Raw genomic sequence first — 26,455 nt, 5'->3', positions numbered from 1 at the left:
TTTAAATTCGTATTTATCATGTATTATATGTAGAGTTTAATCTTACCTATATTCTTTCTCCATCAGTAAATATATTTTATCTGCAATCAATATTTCCGTTCCATCCTCCTTGGATTTCTCAATATCCTTACTGAAGTCATCATCGTAAGTGGCCGTATTTTCATCCACCTCAAGATATGTGACCTCTGACACATCTCTGATATGCTCGGACTCAAACCAGGTTTGGTTGTCGGATGATGCAATGGAGGATCCTGGTCTTTCCAAGTTCTGGAGGTCTTCAGGGTCTTCAAGAGGCTTCTTCATATTAAAATTGCCTTCAGCTAAATTTTCTTGACTTTCCTCAAGACTAGCAATTTCTTCGGGGATAAAATCAGTTTCAGGAGATGGTTCCTGTTCAACTATTTGGGAAATGTCTACATGATGGCCAGTTTCTATACTAGCAAGACTGGACACTGTTTCTATTTCAGTTATATCAATCTGCTCCCGAGTATCTTCAGGAGATGGAGCATCTTCACCTCCACCCTCATCTTCTCTTTTAGAGTCTATATCTTCTTTATCACTCATTTTAACATAATTATCTACAATAGAAAGATAACATATTACCTAATTATTATATTAAAATAAAATTAACAATATTATCTTAGTACTATTTACAATTTTGTTTACATATATCACAGGTTCCATATTTAGCACCACATAATTAATCTATACTTCAGGGGGAATAAGAAACCAAAAGAAAAACTGTTTTGCCTTCAACGTTTCCAGTGTTTTAGAGTCTAATTCAGAAAATAAGCCAAATATCAGAAAGGAACATATTAGATAAGGGAGAAAATAGTTTTTCTTCATGTGCTATATCTCTCTCCCTGATATAATATTTCTGTAACAGCTTATGCTATAATATTTCATCTATGCTTTGGATTCTTGTTTAATGCATTCTTATGTGAAGGGCCATGCCATAGTTCTGCGAATAACCTGGCAGAATACTCGTTTTCTGCTACTTCTTTAAGTTCATCTAAAAAATAATAAGTTCATAAATAATCTCTAAAAATCATATTGTGTATAAAAGTTCACAAGGGCAGCCAAGTTTTGAGCATTAAAAATTATTAATACTAACATTAGAGTGGAGGGGAGTGGTAAATCATATGAAATTGTAATTTCCAGTATGACTTAGAATCCGATTATCCACATCGGTTATGAGTCATATTGAAAAAACCTGATGTTCCTATTGTGTATTATAGACAATTTTGCACGAAAAGTAAAATAGAAATCATAAAATGAATCATCATGCTTAGGGTCCAAAAACTGGTATTAACTTAAAATTTATCATTTAACTGTACACGAAAAGATGCCTACATTGCGATTCCCTTTCCTTTGCTTAATGTGGCAATACGTAACCCATAAAACCTCTTTTCAAGCTTTTCTTTGTTATAACAATTTTTCATAGCTTAGTATTGCTACAAACACACTTAATAAACTCTCTTTTAAAACCCCTCTATAGATTATTAAAGAAAAGCACAACAAAATTAAACCTGGAATTTCAATCTCTTGTCTGAGTATTGCTTTTGTATTTTTTATGAGGAGAGGATCACAATGTTCAACTCTCTTCAGAATCCACTCATCAGCATCTTGTAAACTTTTTTCCTTTAATTTTTTTAATAGCATAACTTTATCAGGGTTATTAATGGATAAGGCAATAGACGATAAAATTACTACTTCTGTAGATTGAAATTATGCCAAAAGTTTGTAAGCTAACAAATATGATATCTTGGTTATACACTTTTGATATAATTTACAGTTCAATTTCCCCTCCCTCCCTGAATTATATTTTTAAAGTTCAATTCAACATCATTTAACACCATTACCTAACTAAGTACCTATGACATTTTTTGGTTTCGTTTAAGGCAATTTTGGTTTTAAAATTTATAAAATCAATGCATAAATAAAGTAATTTATCTACTAATGTCACAGCAAATAGTTTCGGACAAGTTAGATTATTTAAGGGGGGGGGGGGGGGGGGGGTTGTGCAACCATCTCGTAATCAATGTATAAATGGCACTTAGAATTCGAATTTTGATCTAAAATTCTGCATGAGTAATCCTTGGTAGGTCTATTTTCCCTAAATCGAACAAAAAGTTGGAAAAATAACGGCTAACAGCTGGCGGCTCAGCAGTTTAGCCATTTTTTGGGCTATTTTCAATGCAAATCATCACGAAACCTATCTCCACATAATACTATTTTCTGCTCCAAAATGTTTTCAAACGGTTCTAGCCGATAGTTGCTGGTACTAGAAATCTGAAAATGTTGTTTTTGTATCATTTCACATGATTTAAAGCGAAAAAGTTCAAAAAGTTGATTCCTACGTAATTTATGACAGATATTTGCCCTAAAAATAGCCAAAAAACGGCTAAACGGCTGAGCCGTTAGCCGTTACTTTTTCAACTTTTTTGTTCGATTTAGGGAAAATAGATCTACCAAGGATTACTCATGCAGAATTTTAGATCAAAATTCGAATTCTAAGTGCCATTTATACATTGATTACGAGATGGTTGCATTACCCCCGGGCCCCCCCCCCCCCCCTTATGAAAGAATATGATAAAACATTAAAAATTACCTTGCTGACTTTCTCACTGAAATATCCAATGTTGATTCCTTCATTGAAGTCTAATTTTCTACCAGACAATAGAAGATCAATAGCTCTGGAATATCCAACAGCCCTGACCAAAGATAGTCCACCTCCCCAACCTGTTGTAACACCCATCTGGAACAAACAAAAAGGTAACTTATGTCAATATTGTATAACTTATTGACATAATCTTGAAAATGCGGCGATTAGAGTATATGAGGTTTTATGTATCAAAATCAACATCTGATAGAAGCATAAATTTTTTTTATATGATGTGATCCCCTACCTTGCACTGCACAAAAGCAACCCAGCTATCCTGAGTAGCGAGGCGCAGGTCAGTCAAGGTTGTCAATTCAGCTCCACCACCCAGAGCTGGACCCTCCAGCAGACACACAGTTAACATAGGCAGGTTTCTTAACCTTTTAGCACAGTCTGACATCAAGGTTGACATCTGGAATCCTTTTTCATGGCTGCTAATCTCTCTCACTAAATTTATTTAAAGTATACTAGTAACACTTAAGACTCTAGGGGGATTGGTGTTGCTTCGGGTACTAGACCTCTCTCCACGCACCTTGAAACATACTCCGCTTATGATTGCGGTGTAAAGCGTCCATTCGCCCATCAGACAACCAACTCTCTGAGATGCACGACCTTTGTCTGAGAAGTCCAAACTGTGCATGGTAACGAGTTGCGCATGTTTTAACCCAAGGCATTCCCATCACTCAACTATTAACATCGCGCATCTGACATAGTAGCAGTGGGAACCATTTTTCATGTCTTTAGTTATGACGCGGTGTCAGACCGAGATTCGAACCTATCACCTTCCCGACGACGAGCGGATGCGCTAAGTGTTGAGCCACAGTCGCGGGTTAAAGTATACTAGTAGCAAAGTTTGAATGGTAATCTTTTTTTGTGGATTGTTAAACTACCTAGCTGATATAACATGGGTGTAAGCCATACGGGTTTAGTAAAATAAAGATATGGCATAATAAATAGTAGCCCTATTCATTAACCCATAGATTGTGCATGACCACCTCCAACATGCCATCTGTTTTAGCATATGTTAATTACAAAAGTATAAAAGCTATCATAAAGTCATTCTTATTAATGTTTGCTATGTTAAACCTAAAGTTTCTATAGCGTATTACATTTAAGTTTAGTATACCTGTTTCTAAATGGCCTCCAGAGCAAAAATAGTTCTTTGTACAGTGCTCTGAGTGCAACAACAATCCTTTTCCCTCCTTCCAGCACTCTAAGTCCTCCAAAGCGTTATGTAGATCACACATCATTGATCCTGGACATTAGACAGTCAAGTTTATTTGTATTCAAATTGTAAAAAAAAAGCCTAGAAAAATATGGTAGGTAGGTAGTTGTGTTTCACAAGTAGAAATTATTGCTGTTTTTTTACTTTAAACTTAAATTTTTTGGTTAATTTGAGTGAAGTAACTTGAAGTTCCTGTTAAAGCATTACATTTCTCGGGGTGGTTTATTTTCAGTCGTGCAATACCTGTTTCAGAATCCTAAAATTTTTAGTTTTAATTTCGGACCGTAATTTTGTCGGATGATAAGTTTGACATCTCAAGTTTGAAGTTTATATCACCTGTTTCTAGTACAAAAACATTCTAACTTTTGAGTCATTGAGTAGGTACTTAATATAACTTTAGTTAATCACATTTACCCCATAGTATTAAGGACTGACGGACAGACATAGTAAATAGTATTTCAGTGAATATAGAATTACTAAAAAAAGATATATAACTTACTTTACTTAGATCTATAGAGCCCCCTTTAAAGTTCTGAAAATCTGATTTTATTTGTGATAATGAAGTGACAGGCATTTTATAGTATCCTCTTTTTTGATAACAAGTTAACATGTTCAATATTTTTAAATTTTTCATTGTGTTCTGAAAGAATACATTAAAAGCAAAATATACAAACATCTTATAATAAATCACTTGTCAAATTTTTTACAAAATCTCTCTCACTAAATTTATTGAAGTACACTACACAGTGGTCTATTTTGGCCTTTTGGTGGACATTTAACCTATCTCTACTTAAAGTCAATTTTATCAGCTTATAGTTGATAGAATCGTTCAAATAAAAAGTGTGCACCTTATTATTACCCAATACAAATCGTATATGCATCTAGAGAAGAAAACAAAAGCCAACTGGTCTAGAAAATACTTTGAAACTTAGCTAAAACTTCATATTTTTTCTTAAGTCGTAGAGAGCCTAAATTCGATGTTTTAAAGCAAAAATAAATCATTTTCAAAATTTTAAAAAGCATTAATATAAAGGTATTACTGTAGAAATGATTATATAAAGGTAAATGCTTCATCACCAAACTTTGTGCAAAATACATTTGATACAACTAATTGAAGTTTCTTCACCCTTTTTTTACAAAGTTATTTTCTCTTAGATAATTAATAATACTTAATGTAATCTAGTAATAAAAAAACAAGGATAGGTTACTGGCAAAAATTATTTTATTAGTAAGGAATTTATCCAAAAAAATGTTGTTTTTGTGGTAACCCAAGTCGTTGCTTCTAATCACGAAATAAATACACAGGGATATGTTACTTGAAGACAATCTTTTTGGCCTCCAAAAGAAAGTTTCATACAGCATGGAATGAGGAAGGGGACATACGACCGTAAATTACACTGGTACCCAAAGTTTTATAAACACGTTATTTTGTTTGTTGGCTCAAAAAAAACTTTCGGTACTTTTTATTAAAATTGATTGGTTGGTTCTAATTTATTTTACCAATAATAAAAGGGATAATTTTGTTTATCATTATTAGAGATAAATATCATTATCAAATAATCATCCATTGTATTAACCCTTTACATTCGATGACTGAAAAGTCGGAGGCATTGTTCTTTAGCTGCAATATCTTTGATGAAAAAAATTTCCAGTTGGTTTTTAGTCCAGCAATGGATTTATTATTATTTGAATGTTACACCAGATTTTAATATTGTTAAATAAAGGGAAACTCACAGCGGACGGGTATAGTCCCTTTCGTGACATCGCACCTTAAGGTGCGATTCTTCGTATTTTTCACAGTAGGTTTTCTCCTATTTCTAGCCCCTGCGGGGGGCTCTAACCCTGCGGGGCCAATTACCTAACCTTGTGGGGCAATCACCTAACCCGATATAACCTAACCTAACCTAAAATAACCTATAGAAAGCCATTTTAAAAATACGACAAATCGCCCCTTAAGGTGCGATGTCACGAAAGGGACTATTCCCCAGCGGACTAAAATAACGATACCCCCCATCCCCCTCCTTTACCCAATCCCCTCTCCTAACGATAAATAAACTGACCAATAAACGAGTTCCATGTTATCTAACTAAATTGACGACAATTTTTTCCCTGTCATAATAACCACGTATATTCCATAATCATTAGTCTAGCTGGAACTCGCGGCTATAGCACAAAGGGTTATGCGTTTGCTAGTTTTATTTTTGTGTAAAACGTAATTATTCTAGAGACGTTAAAAAAGGCCACGTTACTAAAGTATTGGCATTGCCTTGGCCCTTGACTTGATAAATGTAACAAGACATTTTTATTGACATTATACCTACTAGATTAACAAAAATCAAATTATTGTTAGAAAATCTGTTTTAGATATCTTACATAACAAACACACAAATTTAAACATTAATGATATTATGTTATTGAGAAAAAATAAGTTGAATTGCATTAGAAATTAAAATTAAAAGAAAAAAAATTAAAAAAATTTTCTTCATCTATTGTATTTTTAGAGTTTACCCTCTAAAGTTAAAGTTAAAATTTGAAATAAACCGTGCCCCGTAACAACCTAAACTAAACATCAAACTATAACATTATACCTGTATATTAAGAATAATAAATGGTTTGGTATGTTACGGGGCCCGGTTTTTGGTGAAAACCTTAAAAAACTGAAAATTATACCTAGCCAAAATTTCTTGTAAGAATATTAAGAAAATTATATACCTAATTTTTTTTTTAAAAACAACAATATAATGGATGAAAAAAGTAAAAAAAAAATTCTAAAACCCCAGTTTCCTAATATATCATGTAATATTATGAATACAAAAAGGTATGGTAGCATGGGGTTATTCCGGTCAATTGTTTTCTTTTACTTCAAAAAAACATACTTCCAAAAAACTTTTCCCAGGTATTTTGATCGCTAATGAATGATATGGCAATGAGGATGATGCCTGTCTTGGTCCCATTAAGATCTCGCAACTAGAAGTTGGTCAAAAATCGATCTAAAGAGCGGCGGGTGGCCTATACCCGAATTACCCCACTCGTGGGGTAATTCCGGTCACTTGTCTTTGGAAATAATTTTAATTAACATTATAAACTATTAATGGTAAATTTAGGTCATTGGCTTTCTAACTGTATTGGTCTCATGCAGATCGGACAATTTTTTGACCACTTTTTACCTACTTGAAAAAAGTTGGTCGAATCGCAAAAATAAACATAATTTTTTTTCATGCAAACTTTTTTTTATAATCATAATTTTTATTATATGATTATGTTTTTTTAAGCTTTATACAATATACATAAATTAGAGGCAATTTCAGATTCGCAGGTCTTGGAGTTTTTTTGAAAAAGTGATTTTTTAACAAAACTTTTTTAGTTTTAAAAATCCTGCCAGTTTTGACAGCAGTTTTTGATACATTTTATCTTGTCTCAAAATGGCTAGGATTGACCTACAAGGGTGGTTAAGGTGTCTAAAGGTGCAGACTTATATGCCTGACAATAAACTCGAAATGATATGGGGTGTAACTCTAATATTTCAACACATGTTACGCAACAGGAATTTTGAAAAATACAAAATCTTGAATATTTACTATAAATCTTGGAGTAAGAACCCATATCCTGTAGAGTTTTTGTTAGGGCATGCAAAGAGCTTTCTTTAGACACCTTTAACACCTTTTTAGCTCAATTCTAGCCGATTTCCTATAAAAAAAACGCAAAAATCGAAAACACCCTCTTATACGAGTAAAATGCTGACCGGAATATCCCCACTTTTTTTAAAAATGGAAAAAAATTATGAAAATATCAAGTTAGAACAACGCCTCCAATTGCAAACGATAACTGAAGGCCATAGTTTTTATTTACAAAAACACTGAGGACGCTGGGACATTTTTTTTTACAATTTGAGGTTTAACACAGTCTATTTTGAAATTTTTTGGTCCATTTTTGAGGGCAAAAAAATCATAGAAGGGGTGATCTGACAAAAAATTTGCTGAAGTAACAAATGAAAGTATAGGCAATAAACTATAACTTTGCTTTTCTGAAGATCTCTCGCAAACGTTTAGGGGTGACCGGAATTGTACCCCCCCCCCCTACCGTAATAACCCCACGCTACCCTAAAGAAACTTCATTGTATCAATGTAACACTGCAAAATATTATTTTTTCCAGAGATGGTGAAAATTCAAAAGGTAAAATTCATTTCCCTAAATCGAACAAAAAGTTGAAAAGCAACGGCTGGCAGTTGGCAACTCAGCCGTTCTTTGCCTATTTTCAGGGCAAATTCATCATTAATTACGTAGGAATCAACTTATTAAAACATATTTTTTGTTTAATTCATGGTAAATAATAGTAATAACCATTTTTTAAATTTCTAGTACCAGATGCTAAACGGCTAGAACCGGTTGAAAACGGCTGGGAGCGGCTAAGAGGATGAGGAGTAGATATGGCTTGTGACATGTCAAGGGGTAGGTTTTTATGGGTGCTGAGCTGAGCTCAAAAATACTACTAAAAATAGTGGCGGCCCATCCATATGGCAGCTGGGTAACGGTCGCAGCTCAGCTGGGAGAGGCCAAGAGTAGAATGAGTACATAGGGCTTGTGACGGGTCCAGGGTTAGGTTTTTTTATGGGTGCTGAGCTCAAAAATGCTACCAAAAATAGTGGTGGCCAATCCATATGGCAGCTGAGTAATAGCTTCAGCTCAGCTGCGAGCGGCCAAGAGTAGAATGAGTAGATAGGGCTTGTGACGTGTCTAGGGAGAGGATTTTATGGGTGCTGAGCTTAAAAATGCTACCAAAAATAGTGGCGGCCCATCCATATGGCAGCTGGGGAACAGCTGCAGCTGCAGCTCAGCTTTAAGTTTTGTTTGTCTGTAGTGAAGGATATCGCTGACGGATGAACCGATATGGTTGTCCTTTACAGTGAAGCTTCTTATAGGTCCAGGGAAGGTTTTTAACTATTTTCTATATCTCTACCCTCCCATTAACAATGACTCTCCCAAAATTAAAACGAAATCTTTGACGAGATTAATCCGAAGAAATAAGCAAGGAGAAATTTAGGTGCTTTCCCTCGAAGTGGCAATTTTTAAACTTTTTTTTTTCCTTACCTAATCCCTTTGGGGCGGGGGCTAACTCTGCAGTGCCCTAACCCTGTGAGGATATCCAGTTTTCAACATAACCTAACTGTGCAATAAGCTAACCCGTTGAGGTTACCCAGTTTTCAATATAACTTAACACGTGTACAGTAATAAATAAAAAAAAAATTTCCTCTTTATTTTCAATTTATTTTGCAAATTAGGGGTTCTTTGCTCGACAATGCACTCAAAGGGTAAACGCCAATATTTATTCTCATTACCTTAGCGTTCTTAATTCATTTTTCAAAATTAAATTTTCTTCTCATTCTGAGCAGCTTTAATATGTTTTTCCTTAATAAACAGTAGAAAAATTATCATCTTTAAAATACAAAGTTCAAATATTTCAACGTAATAGGAATTTCTTTAATCCTATCCTATAATACACAAATACAGACTGGCCAGCCAATTTAGAAAATAAAAAACGTACATAACGTACACAAAAAATACGTTACGTACATAAAAAAAGTAAAAAAACGTACAAAAAAACGTACATTCCTAATAAAAATAAGTTAAATAATTTCCTAGTTACCTATTATCAATACATTTAAGTCTACTAGCAGCTACCTGTAAAGGAGAACCATAGCGAACTGACAGACACAAGATATCCTATTACTCTATTCAAAAGAACTAGCGTCTACGCTCCTAAAGGCCTCTAGGGGCACTTGAGGAGGGGAGAGTTGAATTCAATAAAAAAAAACATGGATGACAACATACATAAGTAGCGAAGCTCAAAAGTTATTTATAGAAATCTGGAAAAAAATTAACTTAAAATCGACATCTGGAAAAAAATTAACTTAAAATCGCAATTAAAATTCATTTTTGGGGGGAGGAGGTAGTTTTTTTTCTAAAGTCAATTTCTCTTGGGAGGGTGGATGGTGATACTCTTCCCCAAAATAGTTATAAAACTTCCAAAAACCTATGAGAAGCTATCCTGTTAAGGAGAACCATATCGGTTCCGTGGTTAGCGAGATTCTTTGGTTCAAACAAACAGACATCCTGTTATTATGTACAAAGTATATCCTATTATAAAGACCAGCGACTACGCCCTTAGAGGCCTCTAGAGGAACTTGATTAGGGGGGGGGGGGAGGAGTTGAATTTAAAAACCCATTTTTTTATTTAAAAATAAAAAGTAAAAAAACAAGGATGACATCCTTAAGTAGCGAAGCCTTAAAAGTTATGGATGGAAATCTGGGAACTATATTAACTATAGAGTAGTGTCGTAAAAAATAAGCATTTAACTTATTTAAATAAATCACAAAACCTTTTATAAATATATAATAACGTGAAAATCTAGGAATAAATTCAGCCCCCCAACCAATAAGCAAATCTCAATGAAATTTAGTGGAAGTATTAAGAATGAAAACTAATACAATCCCTGAAAATTACAACCGTCTATCAGGAATATGAGTTGTGAAAATCACAAAAACCTATACATCTAGGAATCGATCTAGCACTGCAACAAATAGACAAACCTTAAAGAAACTTTTTGAAAATATGTAGAATGTGAATTTATTTATTCCCTGAAAATTTCAGCCGTCTATCTTGAATAGAAGTCGAGAAAACCATGAAAAAAAGAAAATCTAGGAATAGATCTAGCACCTAACCAAAAGGCAAATCTCAATGAAAATATGTAGAATGTGAACTTATTCAATCAAAAAACAGGAGAGGAGAAAATCACGTTTCTCCGATAGCATAACGGACTGACAAAGTGATTATAGAGTAGCTTCGCTAATAATTTTTTTAGTGAGGGAAGGGGGAGTAGACCACCCCCATTTCTGATTTCAATTTTAAAAAGAAAGAAAAAATAGGGGAAGGGTTGTAGTTTCTCTTGGGAGGGTGGTTGTACCCTCTCCCAGGACCTATGAGAAGCTACCCTGTAAAAGAGAACCATATCGGTTTAGCGGTTAGCGAGAACCTTCGGTAAAAATAAACTGACAGAGAGACATACATCCTGTTATTACGTACTAAGTATATTCTATTAAATAAAGTAGTAAGTTTTTTGTCTGATGCTTAAGATTTTCATAACTACTTCACACAGTTACCGAGATAATTTTAGGCTATTTTTCTACCATTTTGAATACAGTTTCTTGAAGGGATATGGAAGGACAGAGAAAATAGCCTACAACCTCACAAAGATCATGTCGGTTCAGCAGTTAGCGAGATTCTTTGTTACAGAAAAAAAAGGATTTATAGGATAAACATATAATAGGATATAGGGTTATTTTGTCTATTGCTAAAGATCTCAGAAAATACTAGTCTTTAATACAAAGTAAATCAATGCCTGTCTGTCTAAAGCTTAAGATCTTAGTAACCGCTGAACAGATTGGGTTCTAAATTCTAAACTTCAGGGAATATATCTACTAGTCCTGTGGTAGTTTTAGGCTATTTTATTAGAGTGTGGGAAACCCACCCCCCCCCCCAAAAAAAAAAATCAACGACCCCTCAATTTATTTTTGTAAACTAATGCAAATCAGCGGGGTGGGGGAACCCCCACCGCACCCTGGGGCGAAGCCTAAATGAAAAAAATAATCACAATCTTTTTTTATATTTTTTTGTTGACAAATTTCCAACAAACGATTCTATAAAAGAGGGATACGAAGCCTCTAATCCTAGTAGAAAGTGAAAAGCTTTAAGTGTCCCTCCCCCAAAGAAAATAGCAAAAACCATCACAGGACTATTAGGTATATTCCATGAAGAGTAGAGCACAATAGGTTCAGTGGTTACTGAGATATTAAGCTTCTGATATACAGACGGACAAGCAGACGGACAGACATCATTCTACTTTGCATTATAGATAATATACTATTTTTGTAATACTTTTTGTACAAATACAAATAAATATACAAATACTTTTATACTTATATTTGATTCTTATTCTTTAAAAACTGAAGATACCAAAAAATAAGACTTCTTAATCCTACACTGTGCACCATATGATATCTCGGAAAATTTACCCAAGTATATAAAGAATTTGAAAAAAATTATCGTAAAATCTATTAAAGGGGTAGTAGCATGAAATGCATTTAAACTTGAATTTAGTCAACTGCATATCTCTTTCTGTTCAATAGTTTAAACTATATCTATAGGATATATATAAGTTCTAATAACATATATGCATAATTAACATACATATTTTTGTTCTATGAAAATTGAAGATATTATTGAATTTATTTAAATAATACACCTATTGTTTTTGCAAAAATTTTCGTACAAAACATACAAATTACTTTTCTGCTAATATTTGATTCTTATTATTTTAAAAAAAAACGTAAAACGTACAAAAATACAAATTTCAAAATACGTTACGTACACATATCAAAATAACGTCCAGAACGTACACAGATTCGATGCGTAACGTACAAAACGTACACTCTGGCCAGTCTGCAAATAGTAATGTTCTTTTTGTTTGAAGTTAAATATCTCAGAAAATGCTGGTCCTAAATGGTTGTATTTTTCAGGGAAGCCCTATGAATGACTTAGTTTGGTTTTAGGCTATTTTCTTTTTCCCCAACTCCTTAACCTATGGCTAGAGGCGGATAAAGTAGCTCCAAAAAAAGGTTAAAAACAAAATATTACCTTAGAATTTATACTGTTGAGTTGTACTCAGACTTTTAACCTTAATTTCTTATTTTCTTCTTCTAATTCTGTTATATATTCATCCCTGTTTCATAAAAGTGTTTATTCTTACAAGTGTACAATCGACTCACAACACCCATCCACCCCCCCCCCCCCCCCCCCAACTACCCTACCACAAATTTCCCTAGAAGCCTCTACAGACGTAGCTGCTACTGCATACTAAATTCAAAATAAAAAAAAAGATATTTAAAGAAATCAGTTTTTTGTCTAAACTTTTTTAAATATCTGATCTAAACTAAACTTTTAATATAAATAGAAAATAATTCACTTTAGCTAATCTAGTATGAATTGAAATAAACGGCATCCCTGACATAACGAAGAACATCACCATCCCCACACATTGCATTGTCTGAGTGTAGGTTTTGCCAACATCAACATTTCTTTCAGTTGGAGCTTTCACTGCAGCCAACTTTTTATAAACTATGGTAAAGCTTGCAATGGAGTTTAATTTTGTTTTCCTTCCAACTTTGGCGATTTTCTTTGTTTTAATATTTGTCTTTGGTTTACTGGCTAAATGTAAATTTTCAGTGTCCACCATTTTTAAAATTCTGAAAAAAATATTCATGATTGAGTATAAAGATAAAAAAAATATATGAAAAACTTTTTGGACAAGGACAGTCATATTCTATATCTTAACAGTAAAACATTGATGGGTTTTTCCTGTAAATTCAAGATGGTGTCCACAACAATTTCAGCAACTTCAGTTCCAACCAGCCTTGTAAGGTTAAGATTCATATCAGTGTGAGGAATATGTTCATCTGTAGGAGGATCTATATATTCAAGTTCCAAGTCTCGTAATGTTAGTGATGATGATCTCAACATCTGGAATACAATTTCAGGTTTAATCATATTGGCCACCAATCTTGTCAAGCTGAGTGTAGTTTCTGGACTCATTATGCCATCTTCATCATTATCAACTTGGATATGATGAAGTTCTACTTCTTTTAGAGTTGATGATGACAATTCAATTAGAATTGATGCTGCTCTGGCACTGTTTTGGCTGTATAGACGAAGTTTCTTGAGAAACAGTTGAGGAACATTTAAGTTAAAATAATCAATATCTCCTATCTCACTCAGGTCTAACTCCTCTAAGGAATCCTTGTTTTCTTCCATTAGGGAGGAAAGAGATTCTGCGGGCATTCCCATACATTTTAATATCTTCAATTTGGGCAACTTAGGAGTGTTCAGCCCCAGGCTTTGAATGATACCTAGGTCTAATTCTGTGAGCGTGTCTTTAGCTGATCGTATTAGGAAGTGAACTAACCATGTACAGGTAAATGTTACAGAAAGTTTTCTCAATTTTTCGAGGACAATATCTCTGCAGGAGTAGATTTCAAAATAGTCATCAACAGTGTGAATTTTAAGATCTTCAATAGTTGAGTTTGAGGCCTTCAAAAAGGATATAATCAACGGTTTTGTGCAACCGTATGCTTCGAACTGTTTCAATTCTAGCCCAACTGATTCAAGTTCCTTTACTAAGTCATTATTTCTCCAATGGAAAAGTTTCAACTTCTCTAAAGTCGTTTTACATGTTTTTATCACTTGTAGGGTGTTTTTTTCAAGATTGGTTTCCAATTCTTTCAATTGAAATTGCAAATCTTTAAATTCAGGATTCTCCATTTCAGTTCTTGTATCTGATCTCATCCATATCAATTTTTCTAGAGTTGTGTTACAATGTTTCAACACAGAGAGTACATCTATTTCATGTGATTCAAATGTTTTGATACAAAGTTTTCTGGAGATTCGAACTTCTATACCAACCAGTTTAAGATTTTCCAGGGTGTCAGCATGCTTTTCAATAAAGAATGAACATACAGATTCTAAACCAAAGTCAATAAGCTCATGTTCAGTATAAGCTGTAGTAAAAACATTAGAATACTTATTGAGGCTAAGACTTTTAAGGTTGCTTAGCTTAATAGTTGGATCAAGCATGAAGAATTCTGAGCCACAAACACACATTTCAAGCTTAGAAATATTATCTTTCCAGTGATTGATAAGAATATCAGCATACATTAGCATTCTTTCTAGGTATTCTTCACCATAACTCATACTATTAGGATCAAATACAAGAGAAAGCTGAATCTTCTCAAGATTACCAGAAGCTGCATGTCTCATTTTAGCTTTCATCAAAGGTAAAATTGTATCTTGATAATCCTCTCTCTTATCATTTATTACAATCTTCCATTTTCTCATGTGCTTTCTATCCAGGGTCATAACACGATTTTCACAAGTTTTAGAAGCAAGTTTAAGATTCTTTTTATCAGTAGGACTGAGATATTTGACAAGTAAGTGCTCTAAAACATCATTGGGCAAGAGACCAAACATACCATCTCCAAAATGAACATGATCAAGCCTGGGAACTTTGTTACCCTTTTCAGAAGGCTGGTTTTCATTCTGATGTAGTTCCTTCATGCTGACAGAAAATCTAAAAAGAAAATAAAATAATTTAATTAAACTTTTTGGATATATCATCTAAAATTATTAAACACTTTATTTTTGTAACTCTGTAAATGGGGAGGGGGGCATCATAATCGATTAATTTTTTGATAAAACTTCTAAAATAAAACCAACATTACCTACAGTATTCAATAGTAGTAAAATCTGTTTGATCTCTATGTTTCTTTACCATTCAGTCATTTCAAAAATTCTGAAAATAGAGTCTCAAATAAATAAAATTTTATATTTTTAATGTAATGTAACATCAAATAATGTAAGACATATGAAAGTATTTAGAAAATAATCTATAATTTAAACTAAAACAATTTCATTTGTGTACCTAGATATATAGATATTTAGAAGCAAAGCTACTCTAAATTAAATTCCCTTCGTGTGTCTGCCAAATTGTCTGTGACGCAATGGAGGAAATGTGATTTTCTCGGCTGGTTTTAAAGATAGACACCTGAAATATTTAGTGAAGATTCATGTTATATAGGCGAATCTATCCTATATATTGTTTTGTCTGTCTGTCTAACATAACCTTACTTTTAAAAGGTCTTTGTGATTTATGACAACTCAACATCTGCTATAGATATGAATTTTGTCAGTTTGTCCATTCCATGATTTATTTTAGCTTCGCTACTGATGGATATTTCCATCCTTGTTTAGTATTTTACATAAAAATTTAAACATATGGGTTTTCCACTATTCTTGTTAAGCCTGATCTCACTTTTCTGTGACATCATTTTCAGCCTCCACTTCAATAGTAGTTACAGTATACTCATCAGCAATATCCTGATCAGCTTCTCTCATTACTTCTGTCTGGGTTATTCTAATCTCAGGCAGCACTTGTGCTGTTGTTGTTCTTCTTCTTGCAGTAGATGGAGTTTTAGGGTTGTGATTGTCCTTGTTTCTCTTAGCTTTGTTACTTATATGGATTCTCATATGCTCCCTAAATATTAACAACATAAGTTTTCATCAAAACTGAAACCTTTTTAAAATGAAATAAAAACATTTTTGTCCTAATCAGTACAGATTAGAACCGGTTCTCAGCGATACTTAGATATTATGTATAGCATCGTATTACAGAAAATTTTTCACGAATATTAAAATGAAATTCATTAAATTCATACCTAGGTACTTTAAATATTTTTTTTCTTTCATTTTAATACCTGCGGAAAGTTGTCTATAATACGATGCGATAAATAATTTTTCTGAAACTTATAAGCTAAATAAAAACCCAATGATAAAAGATAAAATCTAATTAAGAAAGATTTATGGATTTTTCAGAACAATTTCTTTGAGTTTGTAAGAGCCAAGAAATTCACAATACCTAACCCCAAAATGTTTTAGACATACAGAAGAACAGACAGAAAGACGAATATTTGTTTAGTTTTGTTACTAAAAACAATCCTTATCATAAAGTAACAGGATGACTGAAGGTCTATTTGTTAGTTTGCCTGTACCTAAGTATCTCGCTAACCACTGAACCGATGTAGTTTTCCTGTACAGGGTAGCTCCCCAAAGGTCCTGGGAAGGTTTATAGCTTTTTTGTGGGAGGGTACCACCACCCTCCCTAGAGAAATCGACAAAAGTAAAAAAATATAAAAAAATCCGCCCTGCGGATAATATGAGTAATTAGCTAAAAACATAACTAACACTATCTAGCGGCGAAAAAAAAATATTTTTGGTAAATTAATAGCTGATTTGATCATAGATTGAAAAGAAACAATTTTATGTGTCCCTAGAGGCCTCTATGGGCGTAGCCGCTAGTATAATACATAAATACCTTAGATTAGAAGCATCCAAAGTCTTGAACTGGCAAAGAGAACATCTAAACTGATTACCACCATGTGTCCGTAGGTGCTTCTCTAGAACAACTTGATTCACATATGATTTACTGCATATAGGACATGAGTATGATTTGATGGGTCTTTGATTTGTTAAATTCATTGGTTGTTGCTCCCTCTGAACATCCTTGTGCTTGTGGCTGGTCTCGAAATGGTTCAACATTTGAATTTTAGACAATGATTTGAACTGACATCTTGTACATTTAAGTTCTAAATGTGAAATATTTTTTATACAATTATACCCTAGCGGCTGCAACCCTACAATCTAGGAGCTCTATATGTTAAAGGTATAGACAGCAGAAAAAAAGACTGTTGACTTAAACAAAAACTAAATGGCCTTCCAGAGGTGTATTTTCTGCACAAGATTTATTAATTTATTCATTTTTCCCTCCTCCCACATATTTTTTCAAGACTGGTTATTTCTTCATTAACCCCCACCCCTCAATATATTTTTCATTGCCCCCCCCCCCTCAGCAGTGTCAATTTTGCAGAATATACACCCCTGTGGCCTTCCTGGGGTCTATGTGAAACTTTTATAAAATAGAAAAAAAAACTCAATAGGTTTCGTACCTTGCTATTAAAATCTTAAGCTAAAGACAAAAAAAAACATACTAGGTACTTAATACAATAGGATGAAAAACGGTAATTTGTTGAGTTTCATAAAAAAAATATTGTGATTATTCAAATAAATACAATTAATACAAAAGTAAAAATTTACATAGGTAGGTAAATATAAATAAAAAATCTATTATATAAAAACCTGAATATTTATTTGTATGAGATTGAGTCATGTGACTGCTCAGTCTATGTTTATGGGCACAAATCTGTTGACATAATACTTATATAATAAATCCATTTTTATACTTAAATTACAAATTAAGATAAAGGAAAATTAAGCTTAAAGTAGCGTAGTAAAAATTTGGGGGAAAAAAATGGGTGCTTTCACTAACAACTGGTCCAACCCAGAAAGTGGGAGGACATTAGCCTGTTTATTATACTAGTCCAAAAAGTTTTAAAATAACGTTTTCTAAATCGTTGGCTTAACAACTTTTGGGACTTTTAATGAATTTTGATAGGTTGTTTTATTCAGATGAATGTCCAAACGTTTCAACCACTAATTTTAATCTACAGACTAAAGAAAGGGTAATTTTGTGTATCATCATTTGGGATGTACATCAATCTATCAGCCATTGTCTTATCCCTTAAGATCCCTAAACGAAACCTAATCCCCTTGTTTTCAAAGTATTTATCAAAGATTGAATACAGTAAATCAAATATCATAGTTATAAAGCAGTTGCGCTATTTTGTAATTTTTATTTTATTTCGTGGATTTTTTATTAATAAATTCCTTAAGGCAGACCGGACACTGCGTGGGTAAATGTAGAAGGTCCAGATGTTTGTTAAGGTCAGGTACACTTCTAAACTGTTTATTACAATGTTGACAGGTGTAGGCATGCAGCTTGGAGTGCTCGTGGTAACATTCATAACTTTGGTTTTCAATCTTGCACTGAAAAAAAATAATAATCTATGGAGGGAGGGGACAATGGACTGTTTATTACACTAGTTCCCAAAGTTTTATAATAACGTTTTCTTATTCGTTGGCATGATAACTTAACTAGGGTGGGTCGATTTTGGAATTTCACATTAGTAGACATTGGCAAGGGTTACTGAGCCATTATAAAACCCTGTGAAACTTGAAAGAGGTTTTTTAATCCAAAAACAACGGGCCCGCGGGGGGTATAAAATGTGCCCGCCCACTTATAAAACCAAAAATTGAAATTGGCATGTTGCATATCAAAATGACCGCATTGAAATGCTGATTACAACTCTGAAAACCGTTTTGAAAACTATTGATTCAGTCTGAAATGATTTTCAAATAACCTACCAAAATGAACATTTTTGACTAAATCAGCTGTTTTTAGGTACTTAATGAGATCTTATTCGAACTAGGAGCAATATTTATCAAAACAGTTTTCAGATTTCAGCATTTCAATGCGGTCATTTTGATATGCAACATGCCTGTGTTTGAAGGAATATCAATTTTTGGTTTTATAAGGGGGTGGGCACTTTTTATACCCCCCGCGCGCCGGCAGCCATAAGAGCCAAGTCATTTTTGAAACTTTAATGGGGCATATACATACCTAAATATGACTTCCGCAACTTATGATAACAGTAAAATCTAAAAAAGGGGTGAAATGAACCCGCCCTAATGACAACCTTGAGGACTTATTGAATTTTGATTGTTAGGCTCATTTAGTTGAGTGTCCAAACGTTTCAGCCACTAATTGTAATCTACAGGGTAATTTTGTGTATTATCATTGGGGATGAAGAATAGTCTCTCCCCTTTCAATTTTTGTAATTTTTATATTTTAATTTAGATAGAACGTGAAGCAGGAAAAGAAAATCTAAAGTGGAGTGACAGAGAATTGTTATTAAGACTTCAAGAGAGAATATTAGAAAGAGTTGACTCTGGTTTTTTCAGCTATGATCCGTCCATATTACCCGACTGCATGAAAAAGGAACAGTTTCATGTTATTGTTTATAATGCTACCTACAGCTTTAGTTCTAGCCTCTAATAGCATCGCATTATTTTGTTTTCAAAAAAAAGCTTACTTCAAGATAGTTTTGAACCCCCACGGGCCCACATAGTATCTATGTAACTTAAGCTCATCAGGAAGGGAGTTAGATCTATGGAGCCCCCTTTAAAGTGTAAAAATCTGATTTTATTTGTGATAATGAAGTGACAGGCATTTTATAGTATCCTCTAATTTGATAACAAGTTAACATGTTCAATATTTATAAATTTTTCATTGTGTTCTGAAAGAATACATTAAAAGCAAAATATACAAACATCTTATAATTAATCACTTGTCAAATTATTTACAAAATACTCATTACAGAAAATATATGACAACTATAATTTTACATTTATTAATTTCATACATGATAAAATTCATCAACAAATGAAGGCACAAAAGAAAATATTTTTTTCTTACCTAGCTACTTTAGACAAATTCAAGGGGGGGGGGGGGAAGTTCTGACACATTTGCGTAAACGGTGAGTATAGGCTTTATCTTTGGACTGAGAGGATAGGTTATTAGGGATAAAATCATTCTTATATGATGAATTTCCCCCAGATTTAAGATTTTTTGGATAGGCCTCCAGGTTCCGGAGCTCCAGGCCTCCAGGTGGTCTCTGTACAGGTAAAATTGAAAAAAAAAATTTTTTTTTTTAAAGTTACAGGTCAACTTATAAAACAAAATATGCATCTTTTTTAATATTATTCACATATATGAAGAAAAAATATGCATATTTTGTTTTATAAGTTGATTTTTAACTTTAAAATTTTTTTTTTTTTTTCATTTTTACCTGTACAGAGACCACCTGGAGGCCTGGAGCTCCGGAACCTGGAGGCCTATCCAAAAAATCTTAAATCTGGGGGAAATTCATCATATAAGAATGATTTTATCCCTAATAACCTATCCTCTCAGTCCAAAGATAAAGCCTATACTCACCGTTTACGCAAATGTGTCAGAACTTCCCCCCCCCCCTTAAACAATTTTAGAACTATTCAGGGGTGTATATTCTGCAAATTGACCCTGCTAAGGGGGGGGGGGGGGAATAAAAAATATGTGGTTGGGGGAAAAAATGTAAAAATTAAGATAAATGAAAGCATTTTTTTTCCATTTTTCTCCCCTCTTTGGTGAAAAAATCTAAAAGAATGTGTTTGAGGGGGGATAATATGAATAAAATGAAGAGTTTTGAAAATATTTTTCCATTTTATCCCCTTCCTTGCCGAAAAAAAACTAGGAGGGGAAAAAATAAAAAAATTTGCAGCAGCGAAATAAAAAAATTTTTTGTGCAGAATATACACCACTAAAACTATTATCACGAATAATACTTTCTATGGATTAATTAATAATGCATCAATTTTAAGGACTAAATATTTTTGGGGAATAAATATTCTATGCATACTTAAAAACTGATTTTACAGATACAAAAAAAGATATTATATTTTTACTTATGTGGATTAAATTAACGAAGTAAATATTTATATCAGTTAATAATAACACTAAGATAATGTTGAAAGACTCTTCAAAGCTAAAAAAAAAAAGGAATTTCAATGGTCCCAAAGTATTTATCTTATAAAAATTATAAATTAACAAAATTTTGTTTAAAACTAAGTAGGTAAGTACTACTACTAAAGTATTTTTTTTATAGTTTTAGTTTGACTCTGAGTAAGTTGGTACCTTGTGAAAAATATGATTTAGAAATTTGACAAAATATTTGATTTGTGCTGTGTAGTGCGATATCTTTTTAGGGTAAAGCATTTGGATTATAAGGAGGCTGTTTTGTTGGGTAGGGTTCCGCGGGTGGCGCACTGGAATATCCAGCAGACGGGCCTGAGTATGGAGGTGGCTGGTCAGGATACCCACCAGAATAAGGACCTGGCGGGTAGGCTGCTTGGTTTGCAGGTGGATAGGGCGGAGCTGTGCCCGCTCCACCTGGCGGCGGCGGGTACGATACAGCTGATTGAGGCACAGTCTGTTGTTGTGGATAATTTACATGGGGATTTGGAAGAAGAGCTTGGCTGTTGGGGCCCTGCTGAGTTACAACTAAATGAAAAGTAAAAGGTACGAAAAAGTATCTAAATATAATAAAACAAGGATGACAACATCCATAAGTAGCGAAGCACAAAAAATAAAATCATGGATGGTAATATGTACAAGTAAATTTGAAGTGTATTTATTAATTGATTTATTGGAGAAAATAAACACGAAACCCTGTTTTATTTTGTAAATGATGACGGTCAAAGTAAATTACATAAAAGATGCTCATAACAATGGGAAAAATTATATTGATACTGATATCCCAAAAATGTTTTAAAATTGGACCAAAACACCAAAGATATGGGGGAAAATGTAAAAAATATAAAAATAGCCAAAAACCTGCAAAAAGGAAGTCTGACCGTCATGGTTGTTTTCTTTAAACAACAGGAAATTTTATTTTGATATGTATAACTGAAAAAATTTTGGAAATCGTACCATAAACACCAAAGATATGGAGAAAAATGTGAAAAATACAAAAATAGCCTAAAACCTGCTTAAAGGCAGTCTAACCGTCATAGTTGTTTTCTTGAAACGACTGGAAATTTAATTTATATATCTATAACTGAAAAAATTTTGAAAATCGCACCATAAACACTGAAGATATAGGGAAAAATGTGAAAAATACAAAAATAGCCTAAAACCTGCAAAAAAGCGGTCCTATCGCCATCGATGTTTCATACTTAATTGTGCTCCTTAATAATGGGAATGTTGTCAAAAAATTTCAGCATTCTATCTTTTATAGGAGCTGAGTAAATCCCATTTCCCCCATAGCGTTACGGACTGACGGACGGACAAAGTGAATTATAGAGTAGCTTCGCTACTAAAAACACAAATGATATTTGTTAGCAGCAAAGATGCTTTTTATCTTGGGTTTATAGATAGGATACAGCATAGGAATAATTAACTTCAGAGTAGAATAAAGCTTATCAACAAATAGTCCTTATAATTATAAATGAATGAATATTAACCTGTCATATGTTGTCCTCTAATAGCACCAGCATTGCGTTTACGACGTTTCGCAAAGAAGCAGCAGGGTAGACAACAACAACAAACTATTAGCACAATACCAAGTACTATAGATCCAACTATGATTCCAACAATTATTTTTACAATCCTGAAATTAAATTTATCCTATAATAGTGGTAATATTTTTTGTCAGAAGCTTAATAGCCTCCTATAGATTAGGGGATAGGCAACTACTCAGGGTGTAATTTTTTAAATTTCATAAGGCCTTTATAAGTAGATAACGATAAATTGCGGTCAAAATGAGATTTAGATACCTAATAATTTTTTTTAGGTTTTCTAAGCCAATGAACAGGAAGCTATAAATTAATGTTTAGGTGCAATACAAATATATATTTAAAACTAAACAAATACCTACCAATCATAATGCAAAGAGCGTTAAAGTAGAAAGATAATTCAGTTTATCAACACAAAATATAAACTAATACTAAAATACAAACTGAGCTAAAGGAATAGACAGTTCTAGGGAAGAAGTTTGTTTTACTTGTATAAATCTTACTTTTTCCCGCTAAATCCTTCAGGGCTTGGCAGTTTTTCTATTTCATTCAACCTGGGCGTTTAGTTTTCAATCAAAAAAAAAATGAAACTATTTACAGAAGACTGTACTTTTTTGGTCCTTAAAATAACTTTGAAAACCGAAAAAGAAAGTTAGTCGACAACTGTACAATATGAAACAAAACAAATGTAAAAGTATTGAAATAAAATTTAGACGACCAAAATGTTGCCAAAATAAGCAGGGGGGAAATGAGTTGAAGTTTTTAACATATTTAATTTAGATGAAGAATCCTGGAGTCTTATCGAGGAGGAAATCAAATTATAGTACATTAACCTATCCCTGATTAACCTGATTAACGGATAATTATAGATTCTTACCAATCTGTAGCATCTTCGAGTCCACTTTCATCTATAAACTCATCCCATGTGCAACACCTTTAAAAATAATAACCCTACATAAATCAATAGGTACCTAACTAAGTACCTAGACTAATCCTAATATTATAAAGTAATAAGGTTCTTAGTCTCAAGTTAAAGAACTCGAAAATACTGATCCTAATTGGATGCACTTTTCAGGGAAGCATTATAAAAGCCATTGGTGGATTTAGACTATTTTCTCAAGTGCCCCTGGAGGCCTCTAGGGGCGTAGCCTCTAGTACTATATAACTTAAACTGTGTCTAATGTTAAGTGGTAGTTCTTTACCAAAAAAGTCATGGTTTGAAGAATCTTTTTTAATGGAATGTCCCCCAAGATAATACATTAAAATGACATGACCAGAAGTACTTTTACTAAAATTGAAAGCTTAATTGGTTCATTTGCTTCCAAGATCATAAATTTTCACCGGAAGTTTTCTTTGTCAATGTCCATCTTTTTATTAGAGATAGTGAAGAAAAAAACTAGGTACTTGATTTGCAAAGAGTAACGGGGTTTATTGAAAATATACTTAAACCCTGAACAACTTTATTATGCAATCTACATTTTCCTGAATATTTTGTCTTTGGTAGTTCATAAGTGTACAGCTTTACAGTATATTGTTTCCATTTGGTAAAGCAACACATATGATGAAAGAAAAATATGCTTTTTAGAGTAAAATGCTTAGATATCAATCAAAATCTAAATTTTTAGATTTTTTACTGAACAACTTTATTATGCAAATCCAAAGAAAATCAATGGGAAAACGTTTATTTTGCACTTTTCTCCTCTTTTACAGATTGATTCTGTTAAAATAACAATTTTTTAAGGGAATTATGCATTAAATATTATGAAAAACAGTATAAGGTAGAAATTAAGGAATTTTCTAAAATAGAAGTATTGTAAAAAAAGAAATTCGACCCTTATCACTTTAGAGGACAGCTGCTGACCCCCAGTCTAATGAATGTAGCTTAATACATGTTATTGATTAAAATTACCCTTAAAAGTATACAAAAATGTTTTTTAATGCATTAAAAAAATCCATTTCAAAATCTTGATTTTGAGGATGATTACCTTTCAGATGCTCCTCTTGGGTGTGATGGTGAGCAAAATGTTATCTAAGTACATGCCCATTACAACAACTTGTCTATTAAACTATGTACCATTTTTTGTAGTCATAGCAGCCTCCAATGGTGCCTTCTGACACAAAATATAACCATCTTATAAAAACTACAGTTTTTACCTTATGATTTGGAGCAATTAAAATTGCAATTTTTTTCTTTTTTTAATATTGCTTGACTGGAGGCTGCTATGACTACAAAAACTGGACAATAGTTCAATATATAAGTTCTCATCATGGGCATGCACTTTGATAACATTTGGCTCACCATCACCACCAGTAGGAGCATCTTGAAGGCCATTGTCCTCAAAATCAAGATTTAAAATAGATTTTTTAATAACATCAAAAAACGTTTTTGTATACTTTTCAGGGTAATTTTTATCTTTAACATGTATTTAGCTTCATCCATAAGACTGGGGATCAGCAGCTGTCCTCTTGAGTGATAGGGATCAAATTTCTTTTTTCCAAATATTTCTTATTTAGAAAAATCAATAATTTCTAACTTATACTGTTTTTCATAATATTTGATGCACAAATCCCTTTTAAAAATGTTATTTTATCATAATCAATCTTTAAAAGAGGAGAAAAGTGCAAAATAAACGTTTTCCCATTAATTTTCTTTTCATTTGCATAATAAAGTTGTTCAGTAAAAATTCTAAAAAATTTTATTTTGATTGATATACAAGCATTTTACTCTAAAAAGAATCTTTTTCCTTTATCATATGTGTTGCTTTACCAAATAGAAACAATATACTGTAAAGCTGTACACTTATGGACTACCATAGACATAATATCCAGGAAAATGTAGATTGCATAATAAAGTTGTTCAGGGTTTATATTGAAGCCGTCCAGATCGAGGAAACAACAAAATGGTCTAAAAGGATGATTTGCCATAAAATATTACATTGAACAACAGGCGCAAAAAAAACGAACCAGGGAGGGAGGAGATATTGGACTTTAAATTACACTGGTACCCAATGTTTTATAAACACGTTATCTTATTCAGTAGCTTAAAAAACTTTTAATATGCGGAAGAGATAGTTTAGTTTATCATCATTATGGAGGTATATCAATTTATAGTCCGTTGTCTTGTCCCTTAAGATCCCTGAAAATGAGCTGATAAGGGAAATTGCTTTTACAGAGATATTTTACCTTTCCTCCCTGACACCACAACAATAATACTCGTCATCATCACATTTGTTTTTCCATTCTGTTCCAAACACTCCATCTTTACCACAATAGTGCTCACAAACTAATACAATTATATCATTAGGAATATCTAAATAAATCGTAATAGGTTCGAATCCAAGTACAAGTCCGTGTTTTACCTGTAGATGTTAAAAAGGGTTCCTGGTTTATCATGCAAATGCACATATGTTAATATTAAGAGCTACAGAAATGCCTTGGCCCATAAAAATTGTTTTGTATAAAACGCCAAAAATTGTATCACCATCATCAAAACATTCAGAATACTTGTTAATTTACAAAGTGGAGACAGACCATTTTAGAGGTCCCGAGGCACTCCATCCCAGCTGCATGCAAATCATTTGAATATACAATCCTTATCTGAAAGTTTAACTATGCAATATGCATGAGTTGCACCTTTCTGGAGCCAAAGCGATCCCCCAACTCTTAATATTTTTAACGTCTTTAAAATGACACTGATGTCCTATATTCCAACTCAATACCATCCCAACAGCAAGCGGAGGCGTTAGTTTTACAGTTTAGAGTATTTCTTATTTGAAGAAACAGAATTTCAGATATACAATAATCAATTTGAAAAATATTGCTCACAAAATCACCTGAGAATTCAAATATTGAAACTAACAATATAAATCTTATGACTAGCCATGTTATCATCTTTACATCA

At 33.0% G+C, this 26,455-nt stretch overlaps 5 protein-coding genes across 10 annotated transcripts in view; all 5 read right to left on the bottom strand.

The window, feature by feature from the left end:
• The window catches only part of LOC145316699 (KICSTOR complex protein SZT2-like), a 31,366-nt gene extending 30,783 nt beyond the window's left edge, over positions 1 to 583 (bottom strand). For both annotated transcript variants that reach the window (XM_080157400.1, XM_080157401.1), the window contains exon 1: positions 47 to 583. In XM_080157400.1, the coding sequence (XP_080013526.1) occupies positions 47 to 564 (518 nt within the window). In that variant the 5' untranslated portion in view covers positions 565 to 583. The remainder of the gene's footprint in view (positions 1 to 46) is intronic.
• Positions 578 to 12,667, bottom strand: LOC145316712 (ethylmalonyl-CoA decarboxylase-like). 3 transcript variants are annotated; one of them, XM_080157420.1, is made up of 8 exons: positions 12,580 to 12,667; positions 9,224 to 9,293; positions 4,083 to 4,143; positions 3,789 to 3,920; positions 2,910 to 3,109; positions 2,612 to 2,758; positions 1,530 to 1,641; positions 578 to 1,012 (listed from the first exon to the last, which is right to left on the bottom strand). In XM_080157420.1, exons 4-8 carry the CDS (start codon positions 3,910 to 3,912, stop codon positions 903 to 905), a joined length of 693 nt encoding a protein of 230 aa, XP_080013546.1. In that variant the 5' UTR covers positions 3,913 to 3,920; positions 4,083 to 4,143; positions 9,224 to 9,293; positions 12,580 to 12,667; the 3' UTR covers positions 578 to 902. The 3 variants fall into 3 exon arrangements, with proteins under 3 accessions (XP_080013546.1, XP_080013545.1, XP_080013547.1); XM_080157419.1 differs by lacking the exons at positions 9,224 to 9,293; positions 12,580 to 12,667 and adding an exon at positions 4,387 to 4,528; XM_080157421.1 differs by lacking the exons at positions 4,083 to 4,143; positions 9,224 to 9,293; positions 12,580 to 12,667 and adding an exon at positions 4,387 to 4,529 and having other exon boundaries at positions 3,789 to 3,917.
• A 518-nt stretch (positions 12,668 to 13,185) lies between these two features.
• Positions 13,186 to 15,293, bottom strand: LOC145316703 (uncharacterized). The gene is made up of 2 exons (XM_080157404.1): positions 15,216 to 15,293; positions 13,186 to 15,064 (listed from the first exon to the last, which is right to left on the bottom strand). Exons 1-2 carry the CDS (start codon positions 15,266 to 15,268, stop codon positions 13,258 to 13,260), a joined length of 1,860 nt encoding a protein of 619 aa, XP_080013530.1. The 5' UTR covers positions 15,269 to 15,293; the 3' UTR covers positions 13,186 to 13,257.
• On the bottom strand, positions 15,285 to 18,408 carry LOC145316718 (uncharacterized). Its single transcript, XM_080157428.1, has 4 exons — positions 18,276 to 18,408; positions 17,686 to 17,751; positions 16,865 to 17,135; positions 15,285 to 16,027 (listed from the first exon to the last, which is right to left on the bottom strand). Exons 2-4 carry the CDS (start codon positions 17,714 to 17,716, stop codon positions 15,802 to 15,804), a joined length of 528 nt encoding a protein of 175 aa, XP_080013554.1. The 5' UTR covers positions 17,717 to 17,751; positions 18,276 to 18,408; the 3' UTR covers positions 15,285 to 15,801.
• A 2,037-nt stretch (positions 18,409 to 20,445) lies between these two features.
• Positions 20,446 to 26,455, bottom strand: LOC145316715 (uncharacterized). 3 transcript variants are annotated; one of them, XM_080157424.1, is made up of 7 exons: positions 26,388 to 26,455; positions 25,738 to 25,837; positions 23,432 to 23,488; positions 23,058 to 23,108; positions 22,504 to 22,649; positions 20,800 to 21,541; positions 20,446 to 20,492 (listed from the first exon to the last, which is right to left on the bottom strand). In XM_080157424.1, exons 1-6 carry the CDS (start codon positions 26,443 to 26,445, stop codon positions 21,243 to 21,245), a joined length of 711 nt encoding a protein of 236 aa, XP_080013550.1. In that variant the 5' UTR covers positions 26,446 to 26,455; the 3' UTR covers positions 20,446 to 20,492; positions 20,800 to 21,242. The 3 variants fall into 3 exon arrangements, with proteins under 3 accessions (XP_080013550.1, XP_080013552.1, XP_080013551.1); XM_080157426.1 differs by lacking the exon at positions 23,058 to 23,108; XM_080157425.1 differs by lacking the exons at positions 20,446 to 20,492; positions 23,058 to 23,108 and having other exon boundaries at positions 20,558 to 21,541.

The sequence above is a fragment of the Acartia tonsa genome, chromosome 4, assembly GCF_053477335.1.
Source record: "Acartia tonsa isolate MP-2025a chromosome 4, ASM5347733v1, whole genome shotgun sequence".
In the NCBI taxonomy this organism is placed as follows: Eukaryota; Metazoa; Arthropoda; class Copepoda; order Calanoida; family Acartiidae; genus Acartia; species Acartia tonsa.
This window is presented reverse-complemented; position numbering and strand designations above follow the sequence as displayed.